The sequence below is a fragment of the Eutrema salsugineum genome, unplaced genomic scaffold (genome assembly GCF_000478725.1).
Source record: "Eutrema salsugineum unplaced genomic scaffold, Eutsalg1_0 scaffold_5, whole genome shotgun sequence".
In the NCBI taxonomy this organism is placed as follows: domain Eukaryota; kingdom Viridiplantae; phylum Streptophyta; class Magnoliopsida; order Brassicales; family Brassicaceae; genus Eutrema; species Eutrema salsugineum.
In genome coordinates, this window is record NW_006256612.1 from 11,701,207 (window position 1) to 11,726,676 (window position 25,470).

General features: G+C 35.4%; 9 protein-coding genes and 1 non-coding gene across 11 annotated transcripts; 2 read left to right on the forward strand and 8 right to left on the reverse strand.

Annotated features, from left to right (window-relative positions):
- Nucleotides 1-12: 12 nt before the first annotated feature.
- On the reverse strand, nucleotides 13-2,280 carry LOC18993723 (probable pectinesterase 56). Its single transcript, XM_006417279.2, is given in 4 exon segments — nucleotides 13-92; nucleotides 95-646; nucleotides 754-1,018; nucleotides 1,885-2,280. Coding segments are annotated over 4 exon segments (1,293 nt in total).
- Nucleotides 2,281-6,145: 3,865 nt separating this feature from the next.
- Nucleotides 6,146-8,453, reverse strand: LOC18993724 (pectinesterase/pectinesterase inhibitor 18). The gene is made up of 3 exons (XM_006417280.2): nucleotides 7,704-8,453; nucleotides 7,040-7,304; nucleotides 6,146-6,937 (listed from the first exon to the last, which is right to left on the reverse strand). Exons 1-3 carry the CDS (start codon nucleotides 8,418-8,420, stop codon nucleotides 6,246-6,248), a joined length of 1,674 nt encoding a protein of 557 aa, XP_006417343.1. The 5' UTR covers nucleotides 8,421-8,453; the 3' UTR covers nucleotides 6,146-6,245.
- A 2,593-nt stretch (nucleotides 8,454-11,046) lies between these two features.
- Nucleotides 11,047-11,316, reverse strand: LOC18993725. The gene has a single exon (XM_006417281.2). It carries the CDS (start codon nucleotides 11,314-11,316, stop codon nucleotides 11,047-11,049), a length of 270 nt encoding a protein of 89 aa, XP_006417344.1.
- A 393-nt stretch (nucleotides 11,317-11,709) lies between these two features.
- On the reverse strand, nucleotides 11,710-12,354 carry LOC18993726 (nuclear transport factor 2B). Its single transcript, XM_006417282.2, has 2 exons — nucleotides 12,031-12,354; nucleotides 11,710-11,837 (listed from the first exon to the last, which is right to left on the reverse strand). The coding sequence occupies exons 1-2, from the start codon at nucleotides 12,352-12,354 to the stop codon at nucleotides 11,763-11,765; spliced, it is 399 nt and encodes a 132-aa protein (XP_006417345.1). The 3' UTR covers nucleotides 11,710-11,762.
- LOC18993727 (probable dolichyl-diphosphooligosaccharide--protein glycosyltransferase subunit 3B) lies at nucleotides 12,113-13,928 on the reverse strand. 2 transcript variants are annotated; one of them, XM_024152831.1, is made up of 3 exons: nucleotides 13,021-13,928; nucleotides 12,856-12,942; nucleotides 12,215-12,347 (listed from the first exon to the last, which is right to left on the reverse strand). In XM_024152831.1, exons 1-2 carry the CDS (start codon nucleotides 13,912-13,914, stop codon nucleotides 12,874-12,876), a joined length of 963 nt encoding a protein of 320 aa, XP_024008599.1. In that variant the 5' UTR covers nucleotides 13,915-13,928; the 3' UTR covers nucleotides 12,215-12,347; nucleotides 12,856-12,873. The 2 variants fall into 2 exon arrangements, with proteins under 2 accessions (XP_006417346.1, XP_024008599.1); XM_006417283.2 differs by having other exon boundaries at nucleotides 12,113-12,347; nucleotides 12,856-13,928.
- Nucleotides 13,929-14,140: 212 nt separating this feature from the next.
- Nucleotides 14,141-14,220, reverse strand: TRNAL-UAG. Its single transcript has one exon. It is a non-coding gene; the product is annotated as a tRNA-Leu (tRNA).
- A 2,289-nt stretch (nucleotides 14,221-16,509) lies between these two features.
- Nucleotides 16,510-18,300, forward strand: LOC18993728 (probable xyloglucan endotransglucosylase/hydrolase protein 8). The gene is made up of 4 exons (XM_006417284.2): nucleotides 16,510-16,775; nucleotides 16,970-17,070; nucleotides 17,172-17,374; nucleotides 17,797-18,300. The coding sequence occupies exons 1-4, from the start codon at nucleotides 16,571-16,573 to the stop codon at nucleotides 18,203-18,205; spliced, it is 918 nt and encodes a 305-aa protein (XP_006417347.1). The 5' UTR covers nucleotides 16,510-16,570; the 3' UTR covers nucleotides 18,206-18,300.
- A 1,247-nt stretch (nucleotides 18,301-19,547) lies between these two features.
- LOC18993729 (sulfite exporter TauE/SafE family protein 1) lies at nucleotides 19,548-21,720 on the forward strand. The gene is made up of 4 exons (XM_006417285.2): nucleotides 19,548-20,300; nucleotides 20,833-20,979; nucleotides 21,056-21,211; nucleotides 21,362-21,720. The coding sequence occupies exons 1-4, from the start codon at nucleotides 19,548-19,550 to the stop codon at nucleotides 21,668-21,670; spliced, it is 1,365 nt and encodes a 454-aa protein (XP_006417348.1). The 3' UTR covers nucleotides 21,671-21,720.
- Nucleotides 21,721-21,854: 134 nt separating this feature from the next.
- LOC18993730 (thioredoxin-like protein CXXS1) lies at nucleotides 21,855-23,094 on the reverse strand. The gene is made up of 3 exons (XM_006417286.2): nucleotides 22,812-23,094; nucleotides 22,380-22,502; nucleotides 21,855-22,216 (listed from the first exon to the last, which is right to left on the reverse strand). The coding sequence occupies exons 1-3, from the start codon at nucleotides 22,911-22,913 to the stop codon at nucleotides 22,061-22,063; spliced, it is 381 nt and encodes a 126-aa protein (XP_006417349.1). The 5' UTR covers nucleotides 22,914-23,094; the 3' UTR covers nucleotides 21,855-22,060.
- Nucleotides 23,095-24,410: 1,316 nt separating this feature from the next.
- On the reverse strand, nucleotides 24,411-25,257 carry LOC18993731. Its single transcript, XM_006417287.2, has 3 exons — nucleotides 25,100-25,257; nucleotides 24,785-25,017; nucleotides 24,411-24,683 (listed from the first exon to the last, which is right to left on the reverse strand). Exons 1-3 carry the CDS (start codon nucleotides 25,196-25,198, stop codon nucleotides 24,455-24,457), a joined length of 561 nt encoding a protein of 186 aa, XP_006417350.1. The 5' UTR covers nucleotides 25,199-25,257; the 3' UTR covers nucleotides 24,411-24,454.
- Nucleotides 25,258-25,470: the final 213 nt, after the last annotated feature.

The window sequence follows — 25,470 nt, forward strand, 5'->3', positions numbered from 1 at the left end:
AGGACAATGCAATCAGAGACCTTCCTCGTAGGGAACTCCGGTGGATTGAAGCCATAAATGACCTTGTATTAGTTGTCCTACGGTGAACTTTTTCCAGGGCCTGTGTTTTCGTACTCCCCATAATACAGCGTGGAAAGTCGTGGTTCTTTATCGGACTCCCACGGAGCCCATCCCGCTGGATCAATGAAGTCATCTAAGAAGGATTGCATAATGACTACAGTTGAGAGCACTCCCCAAGGGCGTCCTAGAAACGTCGTTACGTTTCCTTTGAACGGAGCAAGATCAGGAGCTGCCTTTATCTCGCATCTTTGAATTGAAAATGCTGACTTTTGTCTTTTGTCATTGCATTGTTGAGCAGTTATCATATTCTTCTGGTTCTCACCCGGCTTTCTTGCCTCAATTTGGCAGCGCTGGAACACAGCCAACGCGTTTCCACAAATGAAATCGACGGTGCCGGTGATGAAACACTCACGGTAAAATTGTCTGTTCTTGTGAGCGTACAGCGTGTCTTGATACGCTTTAATACAACACTTGTAGAAGACTGACATATCGCCACTCACTCGGAGAGCCACGGCCTGTTCCTTCGCCGGTCCGGCCGTATTCTGGATGCAGATACCCTGTGCCATAAAACCATCTCCATCTACGGCTGTAAATCACACGGGCCTTGGTATCATTAGGGTCTTAAATATAAATAACTTGGAATATTCAAAAGAAAACAATAATATGTTATAGAAAAAACAAATGAATTATCACCTAAGGTTGCAGAATCGAATGTTTTGGTACCATCCTTCCAATTCAAACTTCCGGTGAGAATTGTTTTGTCACCACCGTCGCCTATGATAGTTATGTTTGTTTTATTCTCCCCGATTTGGACGATTTCATCGTATGTACCTTCTTTCACGAATATGATAAATCGTTTTTGGCTCTTTTCCGGCGCTGCCGCCACCGCCTCTTTAACGGTCCTAAAATTACCTGTGCCGTCTTTTGCGACAACAAGATCGGGCTTATTGTTGAACGCCTGTAATTTTGTGTAAATAAAAAACAGCAGATGGATTTCAGTTTGACCGATAATTATGCTGTAAGGAACATAAGAAATTCAATAAGCAAAATTGAATAGACAAGAAAACAAATTTCCCTCTAAGGTATAAGGCTTTAGAGCTTTGGGCTTTAATTCAATGGATCCGTATCATATTGGGCTCTTTCTTGGTTGGTATTCTAAAAGTTAATAAAGCAATTATCAGAAAAAAATAGTAAACAAGAAAAAATAAGTTTTCCTGAAGACTGAAAAGATTTAACTTTTCAAGAAGACACATCTAAATAAGATCAAAATATTTTGTCGATTTCGTTTTTTTTTTGTTGCTATTGAAAAATATACATCTTCTTCATTGATTAGAAGAAAATGAACTATGTTTCAACGCTGGAACTTAATCAATATAAATCTCAAGTGTGGGATTATAGCAGAGAAAAAAATATATTTAAGTCAGCGGATGTTGGTAAATTCCTCAAAAATTATATAAATGCTTTTTAAAAAGAAATACAATTCTGTTCAGAGCTTCAAACTGTTACAGAAACAAATTACAAAAGTTTTTGAAAAATATATATACATCTTCTTCATTGATTAAAAGAAAATAAACTATGTTTCAACGGTGGATCGGAACTTAATCAATATATCTCTCTAAGTGTGGGATTTATAGCAGAGAAACAATAGATTTCAGTCAGCTGATGTTGGTAAAATCCTCAAAAATTATATAAATGCTTTTTAAAAAGAAATACAATCCTGTTCAACGCTTCAAATTGTAATAGAAACAGATTACAAAAGTTTTTGTTTTGGTTTTAAAGAAATTATAGAGCTATAATACAAACGCGTAATAGTTAGTATATTACCTGCGTGGCTAGGTTCTTGGTATGAACTTCACATTGACTTGCAGAGAGAGATTGCGAGTGGGACGGGACTGAGTTATCTTGGTCTTGGACGAAGCTCGAACCAGCTTCCCGTAGTATGGACGACGCTGATGGAGAAGAAGGCAAAGACATCTTCAATGGCTTTGCCCACGCTCCAAGACTAGGGAGAAAGGGAGCCGGAGCCGGAGATACTGCAGTGGTTTTCAGGTCAGGTTGAGAAGAATCATCGGCCACGGTAGGCTGAGAAGCGCCAGCAACGACAGTGCCTTCGACAGCAGTAGCAACGGTTACTACGGACCCTTCGACATGAGACGCAGATTCAATAGTAACAGCAGAGGCTTCGACGGCTTCGGGTACAGACCGGGGAGGTGATTGCATTGTGTGGAGGAGAGACAAATCGAGAGAGAGAGATAGAGAAGAACCACAGGAGCGAAGGTGAAAGAGAAATGACTTTTAGGGTTTCTTGTAAAGATAATTTCAGCACTTTGTGGCTTTTTATATTATGAGAAAACAATGGATGACGAGTGATTTTCGAAAATCACATAAATATATTTGGTGGGTGACATATAGTCGATTACTCGTCGTATTGAATTCTTTTATAACATGGAAAGATGGTTTCTTTTACTTAGTTATTGTATTTAAAGGTGAAATATTTTTAAGGTAAGGAAATAATTAAGCGGTCACTGTAAGAAATTAACGACAAGAGAGTAAAAGACAACAAGAAGAACTGACAGAGCCGTCTATTACACCACCAAGTCACCAACTATCCTTTTTATTATTGGTATTATTGTTCGATAAATATAAGGCTACGATCGTACATAGCCTATATCGGTTTCGGCTGCAATCACTATCTTAATGTTATCACTTCTCATTAATTAATTTTTTTTATATCTTTTGAAAAATTTGTTAATTGCATGTTATATAGTACACAAATTATTATGATGACAAAAAAACTATTACCCTTACTTGTAATAATTAATTAAAAAAAGAATAATTAGAAATAAAACTCAATTTCAGGTCTCACATCTGTAATGTGATGTGAAGCTATGACTCCGGTGGAGTGAGGTTTAACTATGAACAAAGAAGAATTCCTTACTAAGTAGTGAAGAATTCATTTCCGGATCTGTCTATTCTTTTTTTATATACAGATAATAACTTTTTCTTTAAAGCTTAAGAAAATAATTCAGCATGTGAATATGGAAATAAATATGACAATGAAAACAAAACCGGTTGATGAAAGTAACTTTGCATGTGCTCATCTATTTTCTCTCGCACTGAAGATGCTACATTGTGATTTATTGATAATCAGGTATTTCGGATCAATTTTTTGGATACTTCAAATGCTAACCTAAATATTACCTGAATTTGGAAAAGTTAGCTTTGTTTTCAACTCTTTTTTTATGGTTAATGAACTTTTTTAAAACTTACTTCTATTGTAAAAAGACAACTATAACTTCGTTTTCGTGACTAGATCCCAGAAATTTGTTGACCGTTATTTTATAAGAAGAAACATTATTATTATTTTTTTTTAAATAATAATGTAGTTTGGGTGTAAGTTGAATTTATCAAGTCAAATTATGAATCCAGATATAGGTGGTTAGGACTTGGCAGATGTAGCGCTCGGAACTAGCACGCATCATTGCTCTAGCTAGCTAGCATCGAATAAGACAAAATATATAGACCTGTATGGTTCGATCTGCTTATTTGCAAAATATTCCCTATAACGAAATTATAGAAAACCCAAAGAACCATTTATTCGAATGCATTTTATTACTTCTGATAGTTTATGATTTATTAATTGTCTTTATAAGCTTACATTTTTTTAGTAATAATCCCTACCTTTCAATTTGTGTTTAATTTCCTTTGAATATTTTTATTTATAATTCTACACTATATATAATAAAATTATCACCTTTATAAGTTATTTTAAATAATTTTGCGTCACTTGTCAGCTAATATCACCTTTGGCATTCTTGATTCATTTTGACTTTACTCATGAACTTTTCACCCTATTTTTGTTGCAGAGAAATGAATACAGATCAATAGTCTTCAAGGTACCGACATTTATTCTACTAGAGATAAGAGCGCATTTAAGAGAAGGAAAAGATGAGAGCTTTGTCAAACACACAATTTGAAGGTCGTGACATAAAGAGATTGAGGGTATTTTTAATGCTCACCAACTCCATTTTTTACTTCAAGCGAGTTCGCCCCAAATTCGTTGCAGGTAAACGAAGACTTTTTTTATAAAAAGGGGTTTTTAAGGAAACAAATTATTGTTCGACTTCTTGACAATATGATGATCCAAACATGTTATAGTGCGATGTGAAGCTAGGATTCTTGCGAGTGGAGTTAGGTTTGGCACTGCACAGAGAAGAATCATTAATTGGGTATAGTTTCAAGATTATTTCCTTTCAAAAGTTGTGTACTCTATTGTTTAGAAAAAAGGAAAAACCAACGAAAATTCTTTTGAGTTTTTAGGATATCATTTTGTATGTGCATATGTAAATAAATATCTCAATCAAAGCAACGGTTGATGAACGTACTTTCCATGAACCATAGCATGATAAAATTCTCTTTCTTGCTTGAAGATATATTTTATTTGTACTCGTCTCATCAGGATTAAAGACCAACACTACAAAAAAGAGGTGTATTGCATCACTTAATAGTATCTAATGTTAAATTGAATTATTTATTAATAAATGATACCAAATATTTGGTCTTACATCAATTAAAATAACTGATATGATTTTTGACTTGTTTGAAATCAATTCTTTATAACTGATACAAATCCTTATTAATTTACATCACTTTAATAAGAATGATATAAAAATATAAGTTTACATCAATTAAATACTCAGATGCATTTGATAATATTTATTAGCATCATTAAAAATGATAGCAAATTTACATCAGTGGAAACTGATACTAATTACTCTTACATTAAAAATCCCACATCGACAACTAACACAAATGTGAAAGGAGAATGGTTCTATAAATACAATTACCAAAATTTATGATTGACTTCAATATGCTGGTAATCTTTAAGTTTTAATTACGGCTACATATTGTCTTAAGTCAAATTTTAAATTTCTAAATTAAGTTATTTTCATTTTCATTTCAAATTTAATATTAAAATATTTTATAAAAAAATATTTAATAAATAAACGATTTTAGAATTAACACTAATTTAACATCAATTGTGTACAAGTGATATATATTTTATATTAATAATTATAATTGTAACAAATACTATCATTATTTATTTATATGAATTGATGTAAATTTTAACATTTTTTTTTGCAATTAATATATACTAAACATCGATTATAAGAACTGATGTAAGTTTTTATGACAATTGATGCAAACACCACTTTCAGAATCATAATACAAAATTCTTTTACATCAATGCAAATAAGAAAATAAATGATGTGAAATACATTTTTTTTGTAGTGCAAAGTGATATTCAGTATCTCGTTGGTTACTACTTTATCAGGGTCGGATCACGATCACACTACCCTAGTTATGTACTTCATGTACTAGGTACGTGGAAGCCTCGAGACATATATCTATATATATATATATATACTGTATATATATACATATTTATATATAATTATATCAAGGAATTTTTTAGTTTTTAACATTGTAGTATAGGGTCTATATGAGCGAAAAAAGATAATATATTTATAACTTAAAATTATTATCTTGTATTTGTCAGAGAGTAATAAAATAAAGAATTTAGTTTGTCAAAAATATAATAAAACTTGATAACAATTATTTAAATTAAATTACATTGATAAGTGGGTTTAATATAAATAAATTTTCTGAAATCGGTCCCATTGAATCTCGGATTATATCTTGGACGTATGCAACCATTTGTTAAAAAAAATGGCATCTAACAATTTACCAATTACCATAGAGCTTTTTACATTTCGATGGTCCAGTTGTTTTATTTTTACCAGTATTCTACCATAACTTTCCTTTTTTTTTTTAAGGTTCAAAAAACAAAACTTTCCTTTTTTCTTACCAGTACTATGTTTTTTACTTTTTCTCTACGCAACGACGACGTTAATAAATCTCCCGGTATATCTTTACTGCTTTGACAAGAACACCAAGTACACATCATATTAACGTCCTTTTGCATTTTCTTGAGAGATAAGTTAAAGTCTTTTTGTTGTTAATAATCCAATATGATCTGTCACATACTCACATCACGAGATTTTATTTTTAAACAACCTTATAGCTTTAAGTCATGTGTTAAGTCCACACAAAACAGAGGAAAGCATCAAATTAAAACAGAACATCACACAATACAAAACAAAGTACAATAAGAAGACATCAAATCAAAGCCACTCTTGGTAAGTAACTCCAGTGGGCTTCAGCCATAATCCTCCTTGAATAAGCTTCGCAACAGTGAACTGCTCGGCCTCTTTTGAGTTTCTAATAACTCTAAATCCCTTCCATTTCACTCTCTTACTCGTATCCGATCCAGGACCATTATTCGCATACTCTCCATAGTACAATGTAGAGAGTGCGAACTCGCCGTCCCATGGGAACCAACCGGCCGGGTCAATGTGGTCGCCGATGAAAGACTGCATGATCACTGTCCTTGAGTACAACTTCCACGGCCTTCCTAGGAATGTTTTCACGGATCCTTTTACTGGAGCAAGATCAGAGCTAGCCGTTATTTTACATTTTTGGAACGAAATGGCTGTGTTCTGGTTCTGATCTTCCCGTCCTTGAGCAGTCACCATGTTCTTTTGTCCGGCTCCAGGCTTTCGGGCCACGATGTCGCAGTTTTGGAATACGACCGCCGAGTTTCCGAATATAAAATCTACGGTACCGGTTATGTAGCAGTCGCGGTAGAATTGTCGCAGAGTGTGAGTGTATAGCGTGTCTTGATACGCGTCTATGCGGCAACGGTTTATAACCGTCTGATCAGCACTCACGCGGAGAGCTACAGCCTGATGCTTTGCTGGCCCGGCCGTGTTCTGGAACCATATGTCTTGTGCCATAAACCCGTCACCATTGGCGGCTGCACGGATACAAATTTGTAACAACTTGAGCCATGACTTGTCGAAAGTATAAAGAATATATATGTAAGATTGTATTAAGGCCTAGCTTAAGGAAATATTACCAACTGTGGCTGATCTGAAGGTGGTGGATCCGTCAATGACATTTAAACTACCGGTTATGATCGTTGTGTCTTTGCCATCGCCAACAAGCATCAAGTTAGTCTTCTTCTTCCCGATGTCAACCGTTTCCTTGTAAACTCCTTTCTTCACATATATAACATATCTTGTCTTGCTATTCTCCGGTGCTGCCGCCACCGCCTCGTTTACTGTTTTGTACTTTCCTGTGCCGTCTTTTGCCACCACTACGTTTGCGTTCACTTCAAGTGTCTAATAAAGGGTCAAAATTTTAATATTTTTGATTTTGTTAAGTTCAACAGAACTTTTACATTTGAACCAATATTTGTTAGAGATATACTTCCTCCATTGCATGAAATTTTTATGTTTAAAGGTTTTTTATCCACAATAATGAATTTTCAACTTTCTATGTAAAGATAATGTTTCCTTTAAAACAACGAAAATCTGAATTAAATAACAAATTTAATTAGCAGAGTAAGGTTTTATAGTTAGTATTGCAAATAATTTTCTACGTGGCGAAATCCAAAACATAGATGTTCAAGAGTCGGAGAGAGCATAAAAAATGCAATTTGCCATATTAATTGTTGTAGTTAGTGACCTCAAAAAAAATTGTTGTAGTTAGTGAGATCTGAAAAGTTTATTTTAGATTACCTTGGGAGCAGATTCTAAAAGCTTCCTATCGAGGGCACTTAGCCAAGACGGGAAGTGGATGGGAAAGAACATCTCGTGCTCGTCCCTGGAAGGCAAGACAGAGACAAAGATGGCTAGAGCCACTCTAGCCCTAGAAACCAAGTCTTCAAGCTTTGGCTTAACTCCAAGTAATTTAGAGTCGACGGAGGCATCACTAAAACCGTCTAAACATGTCATGTAGTTTGTAAGCACACTGCTCAGCCAAGAGTGAACGTTTGAGTACGACTCAAGATTAAGGTTTCCTCCTCGCATCTCCTCCATCGAGCTCACCATACGATCCTTTGATACGTCCATCATCTCTTCGCAGTCCGCAAAACGGGCCTCGTCTCTCGCCTCGTTTGAGCGGGTTCTAGCCTCGTTCACCATGTTTATCGCGCTCTTGAGCCGCCATACCGAGTTCTTCAGGAACACGTGCAATAGGTCAAGACGTTTGAGCTTTGAGAGCGATAACGTAGTAAATTCGGACAAGAGAGCTTGGCATGAGTAATGGTCGTGAGCTCCATGGCAGATTTGGCTCGGGGTTAATAAGGACTCATCATTAGTGGTGGTAATGGAGATTAGTTGAGCTGTGAAGAAAGCTGCAGAGCCAAGAATAGCTACCAAGGAGAGGACAAGGCATAGATTCTTGTGGTTAAGAGTCTTTGGCTTGGAAAGAAGTGGTTGATTTGGATTGGACATTTGGTATTTGGTTTTAGTGGTAAAAGGAGTGGTTGTGTTGGCCTTCCATTACTGTGAATCATGCCATTTTATAGAAAATGCTAGTGAGTGGAGTACATGAGCGAGAGCTATGATTTCCTTTTCTTTGCATAGAATATTCATCATCACTGCACCAAATACACTATAAACTAAAAAAAATATATATTAACTTTATACTTATTATCCTTCTTTTTAAAAGAAAATGAGCAGTATGGAAATGACTCATATACTTTGTAGACAAAATCTTTATATAGTACTCGAAGGTGGTGGTAGAAGTAAAAATATATAGATGTACTTGAATAAAGCAACTTAGCATATCAACAGATTTTCATATTATAACCAAAATAATTTTTTTTTTTTTTTTGGTAAAAATAACCAAAATAATTGCAGTGAAAGGATTCGAACGCTATTTCGTCAAGTCCATACTTAATCTTTCAACCGTGAGTTGATAGCATAACCAAAATACTGTAATTATTTGTCTTATATTTTAAAATTATAAAGGAAATTCGTATTCTCGTAAGAACATGCAAACCAAGTGAGCTACGTGTAAATTTTTTATATTGATAAATACTATATCTGAAAAATAGCGTTATCAAATAAAAAAAGTTGCAAGAGTGTTCATGAAAAAGGTTGAAAAAGAATTATAGTGCTAACATTTTGAAACTTAATTCCCATCCATCCCCCAACAAAAATTCAACAGACTAAGTCAATGGTAAAACAAGTTGTTGATATTCAATGGTAAAACAAGTTTTTGATCAAAAGTCCGCACCTAATACTTAACTTTCTACAAAAGTGGATTATGTTTTGGTTGTTTGAAATTTGTACCGTCCACCAACGCTTAACACATGTATACCGTTTGTCGACGGCAGCTATGATTATCCGTCATAGGTGATTTTCATCATTGTCTCTTTGACAACAACCAGAAATATATATTTTAGCTATCAAAAATTCTACCGCCAGTTAAATTTGGAGCGATAGTGATATAAAAAGAAAATCATCACAATAGTTGCGTATGATCATATAGAACTTTAAAATCACAATCTGTTTATTTACGAATGGAAAATCCATTTAAGTACGAACTGACTATACTTTGACATAATAACTAGAAGTCTAGAATCAGTAACCTTGTGTAAAATAACAAGTGATATTATCAGTCATATTCAAAAATAAAGAGGTGCTATCAGTCACTAGCTATCAGTCACTATTTGAGATACTTATCCACTCTGATTTTTTTTTTTAATATATATGATCACAGTACTTCCTCTTTATATTTTATATTAAAAAATACAAAAAAATAAAGACTTTTTCATCATTTCCAGTTGTTCTATTTTAACTTTTACTTGTTAAATAAAGTTAAAGGGGTATCCATATTTCTATTTTGATATATAATTAATTTTTGGCGGTAGTTTAGCAATATATAACTCTTTATCTGCAAGTGTATATTAACTAGATTTTAGTTGTCTTCGCTTTTGTGATAGTACGGCGACAAGGATCATTGTTCCATATATTAAAATCCCATTTTGGATTTGTAGCACGTGGATAACTAGATATTACATTCACACATGACACAACTTGTGTCAATGCACGCTCCTCAATATATTCACACAGCAACTATTTTGGTTGCACTCCCTCTGTCGTTGAGGTTTTTATGATATTAAGAAAAATCAAAACATTACAAAACTATAGCTAGACCCCGTAGATTTCTGTAATGGAAAAACAAACGCTACTTTTATTTAATAAACAACGCTACAATAGTTTCAGCCAAGTAAAGATATTTTCACTGTAAAAAATTACGATCCGGAGAAAATTATATTCAGTTTAACAAAAGAAAATAAATCAACTTTTTGTCACAAGAAATATCAGAAGAAATACAACAAATTTCCCTCTCGATCTTTTTTGCTTTTATATATAATGAAACTATTTTGATTTAAAAATGTACTGATGTCAATGTGGCTGCCCTATATATATATATTTTTGGACTAAAATGTAGCTGCCCTATGTTGAGTCCAGGTTCATATATATATAAACTTGTTTTTTGATGAAAAAAAATTAATATAAAGTATAAATTCCCTTTTAGTTTAAGACTTCGGTCTGCCTTGATTGTTATTTAAAACGCTCAATTTATAGTATAAACTATTTCATTTGTTTAAAAAGAAGAGAATGATATATTTACATTTCATTTGGTCTAAAAAATAAAACTCATAGCATTTTACCGATTCGACTACCAGCATATTTTCCCCTCTCGATCTTTAACTTTACTCCTTCTGAGTTTTGACATTACGGATTTGTAGAATGTTACTGTTCGCCGGTAAAGTACCCTGTAAATGCTATATATATAGTAACTAAGATCATCACAGGTTTTGGTTCTCTTTGATTTTTTTTCTTCCTTTTGTTAAAAATACAGCTTGAAGAGCTTGCATTCTCTAAAACGACAAATAATAATTTAATTAGGACGGATTGGATAATCATCATGCATATATCATACATCTGTGTTTAAGATTAAAGCCGATATTATAATCTGTTATATAAAGAGGACAACTATATGGTAATATCAAAATCTTGATTCTCTTCTTTTTTTTCTTCCGGCGAAGATATAAATTTTTTTTTTCTATGCAATGACCATATCGGCACCTTGATCGGTGGCTGAAAGTCCGGTGCCTCGACCTTGAAGCTGAAGACAACCCGCTTGGCAAGCACGGTCGCAAACATCTTGCGTTGCTTCGGTCACTTTCATGCATATTGGCATACATTCTCTATGGCACAACCCCAATACTTTCTTTCCCAATAGTGCTTCTTGTCCGGCCACAACCTTGGTCCATGTCAATACCGTAATTATCATCAAGCTCAGGGTGGCTAAGTTTCTGCTCAGTTTCTTCATTCTTTTTGCTTCGTGCCTGAAAAGATTTGACCCGAGAAAGAGATAGGGAAATGGTTTCTTGGATAACAAGGAATTGTTTTTAGAACAAAAGGGAATGGTTAAGATTCGAAGGATAGTCATCGCCTCATACGTATTCGATTTTTCCGTCAATTTTTACTATTTTAAAAAAGTTAGAACGAGTATCCTTATTCTGCTTCTTCTTTTTGTATGTAAATTTTCTTATACTAGTTTTTTTCACGTATAATATGGATTTTTCCAGCTTTCTACAATAACTGAATGATTATAATATGAATTTGAAACTTGCTTACACATGCATGTTTTAATTTTGTTATTAGACGAGATGCATGATCCATATTTATTTCATTTAAAATTAAAATAATGGACTACATCATAGTCAGATTTCGATGTTAATGAGAACGATAAGAAACAGCAAAGTTGTAGTAAGTTCAACCATAGTTGAGCCGAAACATCTCATTTTGGACGAAGAAACTTCCTTTTAGAAGAGGAATCAAGTGAAACGTCTGCAGTTAATAGAATATCATTTTTATTTTAGTTAGCTGAAAACATCTAGAACAAATATTATATACCTTAGTTTTATTCATAGAACTAATAAAAAAATAAAAATTTGAAGTTCTTATAACTTGTCCAAGGTTAAGCTTTTCGTTTATAACGAAATGGAATCTCAAATGGATCATAAATAGAAAAGAATTAGACCTGGCTAAACCTAAGAGGATGATCCTCGCCGTGTAACTGGAGGCTGCCGCTCACAAAAACGAGGATTCCGCCACAACCACCGGCCATTGAAGAAGGCTGAGAATCGACGGTGCTTATCAAATGACGACATTGATCGAAAGGAAGTTGTTTAAGCTTGTTGGAGATGTCTTCCACGCCGTATACCTTTTGGCCTTCGAAAGTAAGCAACGAGGTGGGATTGTAGAGAGTGCAAAGAGAAGATCGATCATTGTCAAAGAGATGGTAGTAGTGATTCACAAACGCCCTTGCCACTTCCTCTTCAATTCCTTTATTTGTCTCTGCCATCGTTGAAATTTCCGACATAAAAATTGATCCTTTAGTAAAACCAAAGAGGAATATAAACGTGAGCTATCTAAAGGAGTTAACTTTTGACAAGGAAAAGATTCTTAATTTGCAAGTAAAGCTCGAAGCAAAGGATAAAGAGACTTCTAAGAAGAAGTTCTTGTGGGTCAAGTATTGCATAAATCTTTTCATTGAACATTTTGTTAAAAAAACTTTCACACATCAGGAAGTAATGTTTCTTTGGTGAAGTACTCTGCTCAGTAGATGCAGAAGCAAGACCATAGGCAAATATCAGTCCTAGAGCAATCATTCCTCTAATTTGATCATCCAAATTCTAGTAAATTGCCAAAAAGTCTAATGATTCTTAATCCGTAAACTTGACTATATGTTCTCACTCAGATGAATTACTGCAGTACTATGAAATTCTGCTACACTCTGTTCAAGTACTGAAAGCAAAAACATGATTCCTCAGTTCCAGGAAGTTGAGAAAACAAAATCAATTACCTTAACGTCAAGGATCCATCAATGCCAGCTTGATGGCCAATATGGATGAATTTCATATCCAGTCTTCCAATTATCCAAGTAAACAACCTGCTTCACAGCCCAGAACGATAAGAACAGAGCCAAAACCATAATCAACCTTTGCTCATTGAGATTCTTAACTCGTACAAGCGCATTGGTGACATACGCCAAGATCAATCCAACGACAGTGTACAAGAACCCAACAGCGAACCCCTCCGTCCCAAGCTGAAATTCTGAATCTCCGTAGAAGAAAACGATATTGCTTGGATCTTCATGATCTCGGAGGAACATCGGCACTTTTCTGATGATGTTGTGCATCGTGCCGGCGACGCTGAAGAAGTAGACAAAAACGGCGCCGGATAACCAGACCCTATGGTCATGGAGAAGCGTTTCTCCCTTTAGAACCTTCTTGATAAGGATCGGAATTGAAATTACGATCAAAGCTGTGATGATTGCGATCTGTGTCTTCGACAGGAGCGGTGGTCGATGGATTGGGCCAACGGTGAGCTTGGTTCGACGCTCGACGAACTCTGCCATGGATTCCGCCAATCCTTCGAAATCTCCGCGTTCCATCTGACCGGATTCGTCCTGTAGATTGTCCATCCAAGGGTCGACGAGGCAAATGTGCGGTAAGGATTCGACGGCGAAGCGGTGGAACGAAGCCGCGGAGTGGGTCGAATCGATCTCACAGAAGAAAAGCTTGGTGACGTCAGATCCATTGTTATTGGCGATGAAAGAGGCAGAGACGATTTCGAATTCGCGGCGGAGCTCTACAAGGCGGAACTCGCTCTTGCTGTGGAGATCAACGGCGTCGAAGAAGATGATGAGGGAGTAAGGCCTGGGAGTGGACACGGAGGTTAAGAATCTAGAAACGCCGTCGTCATCGAGGCGGATTACGCCTGAATCGGCGGCTGATCGGAGCGAAATAAGCTCGGCGATGAGATCTGAATCGTGTTCGGAATCCGCGAACGATATCGGTGCGGCAAATAATAACGCTGTGAAGAGGAAGAACCGAGATGCTAGATTTGTACCCACCACCATTATCGATCTCACCGATCGGATTGGGAAGCAAAACAAAAAAAAAAGGAGAGAGAGGGAAATTGGAATTGCCGCAAGATAGTGAAGTGAAGAACTGAGAATGCTTTCCCAGTGTAACCTCTGGACGACGTCGTTAATGTTTAAAATCAAGGGGTTTTATTGGTGCAAGAAAATTGAAACCTTCTCCACAAACTAGAGGATTTAGATTACGAAAAATTATAAAACTACTTGACAGCTGTGGGATTTGAACCCACGCCCTTTCGGACCAGAGCCTAAATCTGGCGCCTTAGACCACTCGGCCAAACTGTCCTTTTGCTAAACCAGTGAATTATAAAACTAAATATTATGTATTATTAGATAGACAGACTCGGAGGTTTGATTTCTCTATTTAGGACTGACATGTTGAGATATCATATATAAGAGGGAAACATAGGACACACCATTTTTCGTATATATAAAAATAGACGATTGATAGTTTGGTCTTGATAGCTAACTGGTGATTCCAAAAGAAAAGAAAAATTTCACACAAGTAAATGTTAGAGAGTTATATACATATACTAGACCATACACATTTGTCAAAATTTTCCATATCTCGTAAGTCACTACATTAGTGCATGTTTATCGCTGGAAACCACTTGGGTTTCTTTAAGCATATTATATTAATTAACTTAAAATAAGAAACTCAATAAAAAATTCATGAATTTCAGAAAGCATATTGGGAGAAACTCTATTAGGTGTGTGTTTAATCGGGGAAGAATTTGACGGGAAAGAGATAGAAGAGAAAGGTGAAGGACGAAGCTTCGAACAGAATTTGGAAGACAAAAGAAGAAATGTTTGATGGGAAGAATTTGACGGGATAACGGTGTGGTGAAGATCAGAAAAGAATCACTTCAATAGAGAAATAAAATATCGAGGAAGAAGAAAATCAGAGAAGAAGAAGATCGGAGAAGACAAAGATTGGAGAAGACGAAGATCGGAGAAGACGGAGAAGAAGAAGAAGACCGGAGAAGGAGAAGAAGAATCGACCGAGAGAAAGAAATTTTTGACGGAGAAAACAAAGTATTGATGAAGTCCATTTTTTCCCCAAATTTCAACAGCCTATCAGACACGTCCACAAGTAGAATTGATCTTTAAAAATCTAAAACAAGAATCGTTTCTCTTTATTAATCCGATTTTTGATTTATTTTGGGCCAAAAAGCGACTAATCCGATTTTTGATTTATTTTGGGCCAAAAAGCAAGTAGAACCCCAACTAGATACCTGCAATAAACATGGCCTTAGCATATTAATTTTATAGTAATCTTAAATTCATAATAGTCCGTAACAGCAGCATTCTGCCTATCTTAGATCTGAAAATTTAAATCCATACAAGAAAATACTTAATATGTAAAGATGTATAGAATACTGGATAATGGAAGGGACAGTCCAATATACTAATTTTTGACAACCTAATAATTTATAGTAACCCAGGTGTATTATCTTCACTATCTTTTTTCATAACGTGCTTGTTTCACGTGCATTGTCTCGGGCTACCAAAAGATGAGAGGCAAACTCTTTTGCCGAACAAAATATTATGGTCCGAAGCATGTTGCCTATTCTTTTTTCTTTTTTCTTTTTCTTTACTAAGATTGTCACATACGTGATATATGACTATTATTTAGTTAATACTGGATTTATCCGGTTAATTTCTTTGATGAACATGGTTTTCACGAAGAAGTTTCTTCAAATATATATATGATCTATCACTTGATTACAAAAAAAAAAAAATACACTAGTTTTTGGATGAACTCGATTTTACAATAAGATTTAAAAGACATGTTTAACTTTTCGGATTCATCAAAATTTGTGAAGTATTTTCAATTCCAAAAAAAAAAAAATCAAATTAAGAAACTCGAAATAAATGTTTTACATGTCTTTTTTTTTGTCAAAAGATGTGTACATGTCATTTGACCAAACTTCACATTTGGTGTTAAACTACAGATGCAGCTTTGTCATTATTTCATTCCAGTTGCTGTTAGATCTGTATTATCATAGATATTTTTGTGGAATTTAGCTAACTGTATAAGATTTACTTGTATGGAGTATTTAACAAAGGATTATATAGTTGACAAACAAAATAAAAACAAAGAATTAAATAATGTTCTTGTATTTTTTGCATTTACATGAACATTTCCACTTGGTGGCAGCCTGGCGGTCCAATGATTCTCCATGTTCTCTTGTTATTTTCATAATTCCCAGAAAACCCCTGTCAGCTCATCAGTCATCAATATACAGTTCAATGACCAATCTCAATTCACAATAAATAAACCGGTCGGTGATTAAGTAGCTAAACCGAGGGTATTAAGTTCAATCTAACCAACCAGTTACAGTGGTATTAATCATGAGTTTACTGTTGATTTTCTCTATTCCGTAATCAATCTTTCCTTTATAACTTTTTAATAATGGTTAGCATATTATTATATGAAAAATAATAGAAATAAACCGTATCCAAAGCCCAAACAAAATATAAAATTTTAAAAAGAATTTGCTAATGGTCAGAACAGTAAATTTTTCCGGTCTTTAAATTAAAGCAATAAAGCTCCATCGTCTTCTCACTCACGGAACCAGTGAAATCACGTTCTCCCACTCTCTTCGAAAAACACGAAGCAGAGACACAACAAATGGCGACGAGAAGAAGAAGAAGCACAAGCTGTTCTTTCATGGCGGCTCTGATCTTGTTCATTTCGGCTCTAATGGCGTCTTCCTCTATCTCAGCAACACCGATACAGTCGTTCGAAGACAACTTCAACATCATGTGGTCTGAAAATCACTTCACGACTTCCGAGGATGGGCAGATCTGGAATCTCTCCTTAGACAACGATACCGGTACGTTCGAATTCGCTAACCGGAAATCTCCGGTTTTAAAAACAATGTATCACAGTCTTTTTTAATTCGAAACTCTTCCGACTTAATCTTATACATTTATAAATTTCATGTAACGTTACATGATTGAATTAATCTCTCGATTGATTCTTTTTTTATAAAAAAAGCTTGAATTATGAATGGATGAAATAAAACAGGATGTGGGTTTCAGACAAAGCACATGTACAGATTCGGATGGTTCAGTATGAAGCTAAAACTCGTCGGTGGCGACTCCGCAGGCGTCGTCACCGCTTACTACGTGAGTCGTCGTTTTTATTTAATAATTTTTTCAATTTTTGTGAAGAAAATAAACAGTTTTCTTTTTATGTAATTAATCTATTTTTTTGGTTTTATGAGCAGATGTGTTCGGAGAATGGGGCAGGACCGGAGAGAGACGAGATAGATTTCGAATTTCTTGGGAACCGGACCGGAGACCCGTACATAATTCAGACCAATGTGTTTAAGAACGGAACCGGGAATCGGGAGATGCGACATTCCCTCTGGTTTGACCCAACCAAGGATTACCACACCTACTCAATTCTTTGGAATAACCACCAGCTCGTGTAAGTCATCTCTTAACTGGCTAAGCCGATAACCAAACCCAACCGGCAATTTTGGCTAGAAACCATTAGCTGAGGTTTAGGATCTACCTATATGTGTTTGATGCCATAACAAAAGTAACAGCTGAACCAAACCAAAATCAATTCTGAACCAACATTCCACTCGGAACAAAATTAATTTAGTTTACAAATTAATTTCAGACTAGATTCCGATTGCAAGTTTAATTTATATTATAAGCTTTTTATATTAATAAATTTGACAAATTAAAAACCGGGGAAATCTAGCTTACCTTAACCAATCTTCAACAAAATCAAACTAGGAAGCTAATCTAACCGTTTGGTACTATGTTTTCTGCTTGACCAAAAAAAAAAAAAGCTTGGTACAATGTGTAATCCGGTTAAATGAATCCATTGCAAACACACAGGTTCTTCGTGGATAGAGTACCGATTAGAGTGTACAAGAACAGCGACAAGGTACCAAACAACGATTTCTTCCCGAACCAGAAGCCGATGTACTTGTTCTCTAGCATCTGGAACGCCGACGACTGGGCGACACGTGGCGGCCTCGAGAAGACCGACTGGAAGAAAGCTCCTTTCGTCTCTTCCTACAAGGACTTCGCCGTCGATGGCTGCCGTTGGAAGGATCCATTCCCTGCTTGCGTCTCCACCACCACGGACAACTGGTGGGACCAATACGACGCGTGGCATTTGTCCAAGACACAGAAGATGGATTATGCGTGGGTGCAGCGTAATCTCGTCGTATACGATTATTGCCAGGACCGTGAGAGATTCCCTAAACTTCCTTGGGAGTGTTCCATTAGCCCTTGGGCTTAAATCCATTTTTGTTTCTTTTCTCAAGTAAAGTATTATATGGAAATGGTTGCTGTAATAATTTTCACTTTTTTTTTTTGCGTTTCATTTCTCCTGGATTACAGTCTCTGTTAATTTATTTAATTAATTATTTTATTTACTCGGCTATTTTTCATAACTTTACTTCTCAATATTGTTATTCATTGTAATGGTAAATAGACTAATAGTCATTTGCTAATTCACCAAGTATTCATTGATAAATGAAATTTCTTATCGTTAAAATCTAAGGTTTCAGACACAAAACAGTCGCAATACCTCATAGAAGAAAGCATGTGTGTCATTAAAAAAGCATAACCAGAATTTTTTTGTCCAATACACCATTCGATAACACCAATGACCAACTTTGTAGCAGAAGCATCACCAGAAAACCTATTTCTTCAATGATTCAGATGAAGTAATTACATCGCCAACATGAAGATTACCTCGGATTAGCGTGTTGTACGTTCAAAGATTAGGCGCTTGCCAATCTTCCTCCAATTTTTTTATAAAAAGCATTTTTCGCTTCAGGTAACGATCATTTCTTACATAATCCCCAAAACATTATGGTGTATGTTCTAACATTATGCTTTGCTCTTTCCTCAGATAGGCTACAGATTTAAGACCATGGATCTTTCACCTTATCAGGCTATTAGCCTTGCAAGAGCCCTTGATCGATGATGGTAATATATGTATATAATTAACTCTTTTCTATATAGCCATATACTAAAAAAAAAAAATCTAATCTATATATCAATTTAATTAAGAAATGCTATCATGGCTATGCAAATATTAACAATATATTTAGGTACCAAGAGGGCTCAATGTGTGATGTCCCAATAGATTTTTTTTTCGAAGATCAAAAGTCAAACCTTAACATGCCAATTTTAATTCTACTGGAATTTGCATTGCTAACCAGAGCTGAACACTATGTATATTAGAGTTAATTTGGTCACCTTCCATTTGTTTAAATTTGATTTCATCATTTCTATTTATATATATATATATATATGGTATAATATCTCATGCAACATACCACAAGATCTACAAACATAAAATATGAAAGTTTCATTGTCATCTTTACTTATTTTTTTCTCCAAGTAGTCTTTAATTAATTAACTACGTAATAAATACCTTGTTTTAAATTTGAGTAGACTTCATTTCCTTCCATTTCCACAATTTCTTCTTTCAAGTTGACAATGGAAGACTATTCCATTGATTCATTCTTTTATATAAACAAATCAATAATGCACATATAAACTCTACCGCTCAAAACAAAAAACCCCAAGAACTTTTGAAAAGTTACAGAAAACCCCCATAACTGAAGAAAATGAGGATCAATTTGGTTCCTGTACTTCTCTCCCTGTTCATCATCTTCAACCTATCCGCCATCGCAGTATCTGAGACAGCAGAAACTTCAATTTTCTTCAACACGACAAGCCAATGGCTCCAATTCCGGGCGAATTCCAACCAAACCACGATCGAATTCTCCATCCCAACAATAATCGCCGCCGTTCTCTCTTTCTTCGCCGCCTCGATCTCCAGCGCCGGAGGAATCGGCGGCGGAGGTCTCTTCATCTCAATAATGACGATCGTCGCCGGACTCGAAATGAAGACGGCGTCGAGCTTCTCGGCGTTCATGGTAACCGGCGTCTCCGTCGCGAACGTCGGATGCAATCTCTTCGTGAGAAACGCTAAATCGGGAGGCAAAACCTTAATCGATTTCGATCTGGCGCTAACTCTTCAGCCATGTCTGCTTCTCGGAGTAAGCATCGGAGTGATCTGTAACCGTGTGTCCCCTAATTGGCTAGTGACGTCACTCTTCGCCGTCTTCCTCGCGTGGTCGACGATGAAGACTTGTAAAAAGGGGATTTTTTATTGGAAAATGGAATCGGAGAGAGCGAAGGTTGGGAGTAGAAAGGGAGACGAAGACGAGGGAGGAGCGAGATCGCCGCTTCTGAGTAACGAAGGAGAAGACGAGGGAAGAGAGATCAGGTTTCCATGGATGAAGCTCGGAGTTTTGGTGATTATCTGGCTATTGTTCTTCTCCATTAATCTCTTTCGAGGAAATAAATACGGCGAGGTACGATTCGAATGGTGTTTTTTCTTCCTGAATTCTAACAACTCTCAAGCTTTGTCTCTGTTTCCACTTTCCCTCCAAATATAACTAACTCACTTTAAAAAAAAACTAACTTTTAAATATTTATGACGCCAAAATTGCAAATATGTACACAAACGTAGATATTTAGAAGTTTGACGTCAAAAAATGATTTGGGAAAAATTTGACTGCCAAAAAGTTTTTAAATTGTTGGTCTATGTTATTGAAATGCCTTATTTTGGTATAAATTTTGTTTGGTGATTTTCATATTAATAAAAACACACAAAATGAAACCATAGAAGTTTTGTAAAATTAAGGCCTTATTTTGCATTTGAATGGCCAAGTAACAAACTAACACTTGCTTGCACAGTGAAAAATCTATTCTTTCTCATACAAAAATTAAATGTCATCTACTCATAAAGTGTTATAATTCCCCTTAAAATATTGAAATCATTATGAACTTATGGTGGAATATTTGAATGTAAATTGGTGAAAGTCCATACCTTGGAATTTGCAGGGAATCATATCGATCAAGCCATGTGGAGCTCTCTACTGGATCCTCTCGTCTCTGCAGATACCTCTCACTATCTTTTTCACTCTCTGGATTTGCTTCAGTGACAGTGTTCAAAGCAGCCACACATCACATAACCAAGACAATGAAAGGGTCTTAACCATTTGATTAAATTAGCTTTAATAGTCAAAGTCAACAGCTTTAATGAATCTGAAACTGAAATCCACAGGAGATTGGAGATGCGAGAAGGAGCCATGGAGTAAGAACGGACAAGTTTATGCTCCCTCTAATGGCTCTCTTGGCAGGAGTTTTGGGTGGCCTTTTCGGTATTGGCGGTGGAATGCTTATTAGTCCTCTTCTTCTCCAAATTGGTATTGCTCCTGAGGTATGTTGTAGTCACTAACTGGACGACGCCTAGAACACCAAATCAGGCCTATGTGATTTTAGGTGTTCTAGGCGCTTACAACATTAAACACTATAGATTGGACTATATCGTAAAACATATGAAATATCATGATTCAAATCTTCTATACAGGTAACTGCAGCAACATGTTCTTTCATGGTTCTGTTTTCTTCAACTATGTCTGCAATCCAGTACCTATTACTGGGTATGGAACACGCTGGAACCGCTGCCATATTCGCTCTGGTCTGCTTTGTAGCGTCTCTGGTCGGACTAATGGTGGTTAAGAAGGTTATAGCCAAGTATGGGAGGGCTTCGATCATTGTGTTTGCAGTTGGTATCGTCATGGGACTGAGTACTGTACTGATGACAACACATGGAGCTCTTAAAGTCTGGGATGATTTTGTGTCTGGTCGATACATGGGTTTCAAATTACCCTGTTGAGATTTACAACAAAAAGACTAGTTCTTTACATGCTTCATTTGGTCAACCTCATCTTGGTTATGTTTTTTTTTTGGGACTTTTTAAAATGATCTGAGCTAAGCTACCAGTCTGTCTCTGATACTGTAATCTCAATAAAAAGAATTTGGTAGCACAACATTAATGTGAATGATTAAGTCATCAACAAAATAATTTAGCCATTTTTTTAATATAAAACATATATACCTCCAGTTCCTTAAAGCTCCATAGTCGAAGCAAAAGTTTAGAAACAAATTTACACTTACTTACACTCGCAATTTCACACAAACCATATTCCAAAGTCGCAAACTAAAATACACTTTTACACAAACCTTATTGGGATTGAGCACTCTTACCATGGATCACTAAATTTTTCTAAGTAACATGAACAACGCGAGAGGACTGAACGAAACCTTCGACCCTTTTCTTGATCTCATCAGGGTTTGCGCCTACAAGTTTGTCCATCGTATTACCATCCTTCAAGAACAGGAAAGTCGGCATCGCCTTCACCTCTAACCGTCTCGCTAATTCCTGACGATTCCAACATAGCAACAAAATAACAAAAAGTATAAATTATCTAGCAATTCAATTTGACAACAAATGTCAAGAAACAATGTTTCTTTGAGTACTCTTTTACTCTTTATGATAAAAAAAAATCCTTTTAACAAGGAGCCATGGACATAAGTATATTTACCTTGACTTCATCAACATCAACTATGACAAACAGAGCATCCTTATAGATCGACGCAAGATCTTCGAAGAACGAGTTCATAAACACAGAAGGAACACACCATAATGCTGTGAAATGAGCCACAATCTGTAAATACCATAAAGAAAACAACCTTTGTTGGCAATTCACAAAAACAAGCAAACCAGAGCCATGAATACTGGTTCATTCTCAATAGTTCATATCTTAAGAGTAACAATATATTGCCTGTGGTGGTTCATGCATGTGTTGAGAAATCATCTAGCCAGAACTTATCTTTGAATTAATCTTTTCAAATGATCGGTTTTAACCAAATATAAATCCAATCCTTTCACGGGTCTGGATCTGAATCAGATTTCATTTTGGCTATGATAATAGCTCCTGAAGAAGGAAGTGATAAAGAGGAAGATAGAGACTTACAGGACAACCCTGATTCTTGGCTTGGCTCACATAAAAGTTCCATGATTCTTCAGAGTCGACTTTAACAACACGTGAATTCTTCTGCAGTTCTTGATCTTCCATCTCTCCAAGCCTTTTTTGTTTCTTTTTTTTAACGATTTGGCTTTTCTTGTTTCTCCTGTAAATTTGGTTTATTGTTTCCCCTGTAAAAGAAATAATACGATTCGGTGATTCAGTGTTTATCTACTTGCATGATGGGACAAAGATGACAAAGTATTGGATGAGTCATAGAAGTGTGACCGTCCCATTGTTTTTGAACGATTAACTAAAAATTAAATTATACTACATAGGTACTAGATATTTTATTTTGAAAGAAAACATCGGTACTAGATATTACGAAGTTGGAAAACAACTAAAAATTACTCCTTCCCTCTGTTTTATTATAGTTGATTTTCTGAATATTTACACATAAATTAAGAAAGCTATAAATACTCAATTATTTAATATTTATTTTTGTTAATTAAGTTACTTTTACAACTGATTTCATTATTTTTGTTATTATTTTTTCTTTTCTAACGGTACATTAATAGAGTAAAACAGTATTAATATTATTCATTTAATTTAAAGAAAAAATATGCATTAATTAGATGTAAGAAATCAAATATTATGAAACAAGAAAAAAAACCTAGAAAATCAACTATAATGAAACAGATGGAGTAAATTGCACTACATAGATAGTACTAGATATTTTATTTTTAAAGAAAACATCGGTACTAGATATTACGAAGTTGGAAAACACAATTTTAAGAAATTGCGTTGACCATAAAAGGGGATTTAAGAGCAAGAAGACAAAACGTTTTTGTTACCCGCGATTTCATTTGATATGATTTTGAATTGCATAATTTGGTGATAGTCACGATTATAGTTAGTCAATATACAAAATTATGTAATTCAAAAATCACGTATCTACAAGATTACATAGTTGGTGAACAAAATATCTTGAGACCAAAAACAAAAAGTGAACTAAATATCTAAAAGTGGCTAATTTAGTAATTTTCCATATTACAGGAAGGGAAATCCAAACGTCAAGAAGAAGAAAAGAAGAAAAATCCCCTAATAAATGCTGAAAATATTGAAAAATCAAATTGAGGGAAAACAAAGAGACTCTTTTGTTCACTATATATATTAAACAGAGGAAGTGGAGTAGAAATCTCAGTTCCAATACAATCTAAGTACTAGAATCAGGTGTTGTTAAATTACTAGTGCGTTTCGGTATGGATCACGATCTTGCTCAAAAATGTTGGAGTCGTCTTGCCTCGGAGGATAAGAAGAGATTTGAGGACCAGTTGCACGTGTTGCAGCTTGAAGAAGCAAAGGAGAAGACTGGTATCATTCATAAGGTGTTAGTAAAGATGGCTATAGCATCTCGACCAAACCCTTAAGATATATGGATTTTTGTTCTTGTTTTTGGTTAGGCCTCTTTTGCTTAGAACTCTGGCCTTTTTCTTATTTTGTTTCTTCTATTGATCCTCCATGATTTCATTTTGAGATATATTCGGATTTAATAATATCAAGAGCAGTTTTAACTAATAAGTGAAGCAATTTAAGTGTTCTGCTGTTAATTTTTATACATACACAACATGTTTTGTCGAAAAGACAGGACATTATGCGCGGCTTGTATTTGCTGGATTTTGTTGTTGCACATTCTCTTTGTCTTCTTTTTTAGTAGCAATGGCTGAAACATAATATGCTGAAGTCACCAGTCCATGTCCTAGACAAAATATGCTTCCAATAAGGAAGAGCCAACGACTTGGCAAGCTGCAGAATCTATTCGATCTCGAGTTGGCCAATGTACCTAACATCAGCGTTGAGTAGCTGACAACAAAGAAGATCCTAAAACAAGAATGGTATGTCAAAAGCACAGTTGCAGAGTTCCTTGAAAAATCAAAATTTTGTTGAATGAAATGTGAAAGATGCTTTCATCTTTGCATTACCAGGAGAGAACAAGGAAAGCCACTGCGAGTATCTTGTTCGCCGTTGCTCTCTTGAAATCTTGGTTAGTGCGAATGTAAGTGCAGCCTCCAAGCACATTTGCTGTGACATGGACAATCAACAGAAGCACCATTGCAGCTATTCCCTCAGCAAAAGCTCCAGAGCTCGGGGTTTTTTGACATCCATGATGATCCTGATGTCTTGAATGTTGTTGTTGTTGATGATGATGATGTTGCTGTCTCAAAGGATAACTATCAAATACAAGAAAAGATTATTGGTAATGAAACTCTTTTTATTCATGTAATTAAGATTATAACCTTGCTCTGAGCAATCTCGGCTTCGATCCCAAGGACTGCAGCTGTAATGTCTGCACATATGATCATAACAGAAACCAAGAAGCCAAGTTCGCTTTCCATTTTTTCTTATTTCATAAAACCGTCTTTTCAATTTTCATTACTGTATTTATTTCCATTGTTCGATGAAAGTGTTAGGGAAGAGGAAAAGAATAAAGAAACAGCATCAGATTACTTTCCTAAGCCTCTCCTCTCACTGCAAAGACTAAAGAGAGATTCGGTTTTGATCTCACCAAGTAAGTAAAGTTTCATTCCTTTTCTTTTTTATATAGAATGTTATTAATTTGAATGATTTCTTATAAACTAATTTAATTTAAATAAATATTTATAAAGAT

Coding starts and splice junctions, on each gene's coding strand:
- LOC18993724 (XM_006417280.2), bottom strand. CDS start 8,420: ATGTCCAATCCAAATCAACCACTTCTTTCCAAGCCAAAGACTCTTAAC. Junction 7,305..7,703: donor TTTTAGAATCTGCTCCCAAG/GTAATCTAAAAT, acceptor ACCCTTTATTAG/ACACTTGAAGTGAACGCAAA. Junction 6,938..7,039: donor CTTCAGATCAGCCACAGTTG/GTAATATTTCCT, acceptor GTATCCGTGCAG/CCGCCAATGGTGACGGGTTT.
- LOC18993725 (XM_006417281.2), bottom strand. CDS start 11,316: ATGAAGAAACTGAGCAGAAACTTAGCCACCCTGAGCTTGATGATAATT.
- LOC18993726 (XM_006417282.2), bottom strand. CDS start 12,354: ATGGCAGAGACAAATAAAGGAATTGAAGAGGAAGTGGCAAGGGCGTTT. Junction 11,838..12,030: donor ATCCTCTTAGGTTTAGCCAG/GTCTAATTCTTT, acceptor TATTAACTGCAG/ACGTTTCACTTGATTCCTCT.
- LOC18993727 (XM_006417283.2), bottom strand. CDS start 13,914: ATGGTGGTGGGTACAAATCTAGCATCTCGGTTCTTCCTCTTCACAGCG.
- LOC18993728 (XM_006417284.2), top strand. CDS start 16,571: ATGGCGACGAGAAGAAGAAGAAGCACAAGCTGTTCTTTCATGGCGGCT. Junction 16,776..16,969: donor CTCCTTAGACAACGATACCG/GTACGTTCGAAT, acceptor GAAATAAAACAG/GATGTGGGTTTCAGACAAAG. Junction 17,071..17,171: donor GCGTCGTCACCGCTTACTAC/GTGAGTCGTCGT, acceptor TTTTATGAGCAG/ATGTGTTCGGAGAATGGGGC.
- LOC18993729 (XM_006417285.2), top strand. CDS start 19,548: ATGAGGATCAATTTGGTTCCTGTACTTCTCTCCCTGTTCATCATCTTC. Junction 20,301..20,832: donor GAGGAAATAAATACGGCGAG/GTACGATTCGAA, acceptor TGGAATTTGCAG/GGAATCATATCGATCAAGCC. Junction 20,980..21,055: donor ATAACCAAGACAATGAAAGG/GTCTTAACCATT, acceptor TGAAATCCACAG/GAGATTGGAGATGCGAGAAG.
- LOC18993730 (XM_006417286.2), bottom strand. CDS start 22,913: ATGGAAGATCAAGAACTGCAGAAGAATTCACGTGTTGTTAAAGTCGAC. Junction 22,503..22,811: donor CCAAGAATCAGGGTTGTCCT/GTAAGTCTCTAT, acceptor TGGTATTTACAG/ATTGTGGCTCATTTCACAGC. Junction 22,217..22,379: donor TTGATGTTGATGAAGTCAAG/GTAAATATACTT, acceptor TGGAATCGTCAG/GAATTAGCGAGACGGTTAGA.
- LOC18993731 (XM_006417287.2), bottom strand. CDS start 25,198: ATGGAAAGCGAACTTGGCTTCTTGGTTTCTGTTATGATCATATGTGCA. Junction 25,018..25,099: donor CCGAGATTGCTCAGAGCAAG/GTTATAATCTTA, acceptor CCTTTGAGACAG/CAACATCATCATCATCAACA. Junction 24,684..24,784: donor GCTTTCCTTGTTCTCTCCTG/GTAATGCAAAGA, acceptor TTCTTGTTTTAG/GATCTTCTTTGTTGTCAGCT.